The 1,833-nt window shown below is 44.1% G+C and overlaps 1 protein-coding gene across 1 annotated transcript; it reads right to left on the bottom strand.

The window, feature by feature from the left end:
- Nucleotides 1-193: 193 nt before the first annotated feature.
- On the bottom strand, nt 194-682 carry LOC109862342. Its single transcript, XM_020442371.1, has 2 exons — nt 532-682; nt 194-431 (listed from the first exon to the last, which is right to left on the bottom strand). Exons 1-2 carry the CDS (start codon nt 633-635, stop codon nt 194-196), a joined length of 342 nt encoding a protein of 113 aa, XP_020297960.1. The 5' UTR covers nt 636-682.
- Between the last annotated feature and the right edge of the window lie 1,151 nt (nt 683-1,833).

Here is a 1,833-nt window from a genome sequence, read left to right as displayed (position 1 = left end):
CGCGAATAACAACATTGTTCAAGTAGGCAATGATGCATGCCACGCAATGTTTTAAGTTGAACAAGTTGCACATTGATTGGTGGGAAAGTAATATGCGACCGGTTTTTGTAGACAGACGTATAATCCTCGCGGTGTTTATCAAGCTGAACGATAACGCTAGATCGTCGACAAGAATCGACGGCTGCGCATCGCTCTAGCCAGACAAATACAACGTGATGACTCGTTCGTTATCCAACAACGTGTTCCACATTTCCGGCGACAAAAGCACCTCGTTCCCATTGTTGTCACCTAGAGCCACATCAACGGTTGGTGAAGCATCTTTGGATGAGATACCGATGCCGAGCTCGAAATATTTATATCCCGTCTTGGTTAATATGTACTTGCGACTCAGTATTCGCATAGGTTGTGTTGGTTGGATGCCATTGCATTGTCTGTAAATAAGACAACTAAACATGATTCTATCGTGAATTAAAAAAAATAATAAAAATAGAAGCAACAAAAAGAATTCAAAAATAAAAAAAAATTACTTACCCATGATCAAATTTCTTTCTCTTCACACCGTTGTGTTGAGGCTCGCGCTGAAGATCGATGGAAGGTTGTTGTTGTTGCTTCATCGGAACCATCGAGCAAAACATCGTTGAGCTGTTCTTTGCGAAGAGGAGAAAGATCGACAACCCGTAGCACACAGGACGATCACAACGAGGGTAAATGACTGACTAACAGTACGGTTGCCATGTAGCGGTTTATATAACCCTCACATAAAATAATAAAGCAAATACTCCCACTCTCAACGCGCACACATACTACATCTACTCTGAATGAAGAGCGTGTTCATACTTTTCGAGTTGAGAAACTAGGGACTTTAAGTTGTATAAGATGTTTATATCCGGACAATGAATATCAATTAAACGCATATTAAAAGGTTCCGCAGAGTGCATAAAACTGGTGAATTCGCTGAACGCGAGATATCTCTCGGAGTACAGAAAGTACACAAAACCATCTGCATTACGGAAAGCCAACGACATACTCGGTGGAACTCCTGGAAACGTTAATTTCAATTTGTTATATTCCTTAATCCGCACGCTACAATTATCTACAACGGCCACAGAGTCGTTGTTGAATATGACGTAGGTGTGTCCCATAAAAGATTGAAACGCGGTGTTAATGACGGCATCACTAGGCAATCCAATCTCAGAAAAACTGCGCGGCCAACCATCTTGCAATTGTAAACTAGGATAGGAAACCAAGTACACATAACCATCGGCGAAGAGCACGAGCTTGCCGGACGATTGTTGATAAGCCGCATCCAGCTTTGTAAAATTGGATGGGAGAAAGCGCAAATATTCTTTTGTCAACCACTGCTTCTTCTCGGCACCTTTTACATACAGTGTAGACCCGTTGTTCGGTGCGCTTGACAGAGCGTTTCGAAGCAGCGGCTTCAATCGCTGATATTCCACCGTTCCATCGGTCCAGTGCAGGTTGTGATGGTTGACCGTGAGCCAGCACGCTCGCGTCTGCTAGGCTTTTGTCAACAGGTTCCACGACATAGGTTCTCGAAACACATGGTGAATCAGCTCGCGTCCGTTCCGAAGTATTGCCGCTTCCTTAGTTATAAAGTTGTTATCTCCAATCATAAAACCTTGAAAATCCACAAATATTGGTATGTCCACCGTGGAACGCAGCATGGTGGACATCGATGTCGTCGTCGACGCAGACATAGTGTGCGACCATCGGTGACCGTACGAACGCGACTGACAACTGCTCTAAACGATACGCCGCACGACGCTGGTCAGCGGGTTGTACTCGACAATACGATCGTGTATGATCAGACAG

The sequence above is a fragment of the Pseudomyrmex gracilis genome, unplaced genomic scaffold, assembly GCF_002006095.1.
Source record: "Pseudomyrmex gracilis isolate BER0280 unplaced genomic scaffold, ASM200609v1 scaffold_1640, whole genome shotgun sequence".
NCBI lineage: Eukaryota > Metazoa > Arthropoda > Insecta > Hymenoptera > Formicidae > Pseudomyrmex > Pseudomyrmex gracilis.
This window is presented reverse-complemented; position numbering and strand designations above follow the sequence as displayed.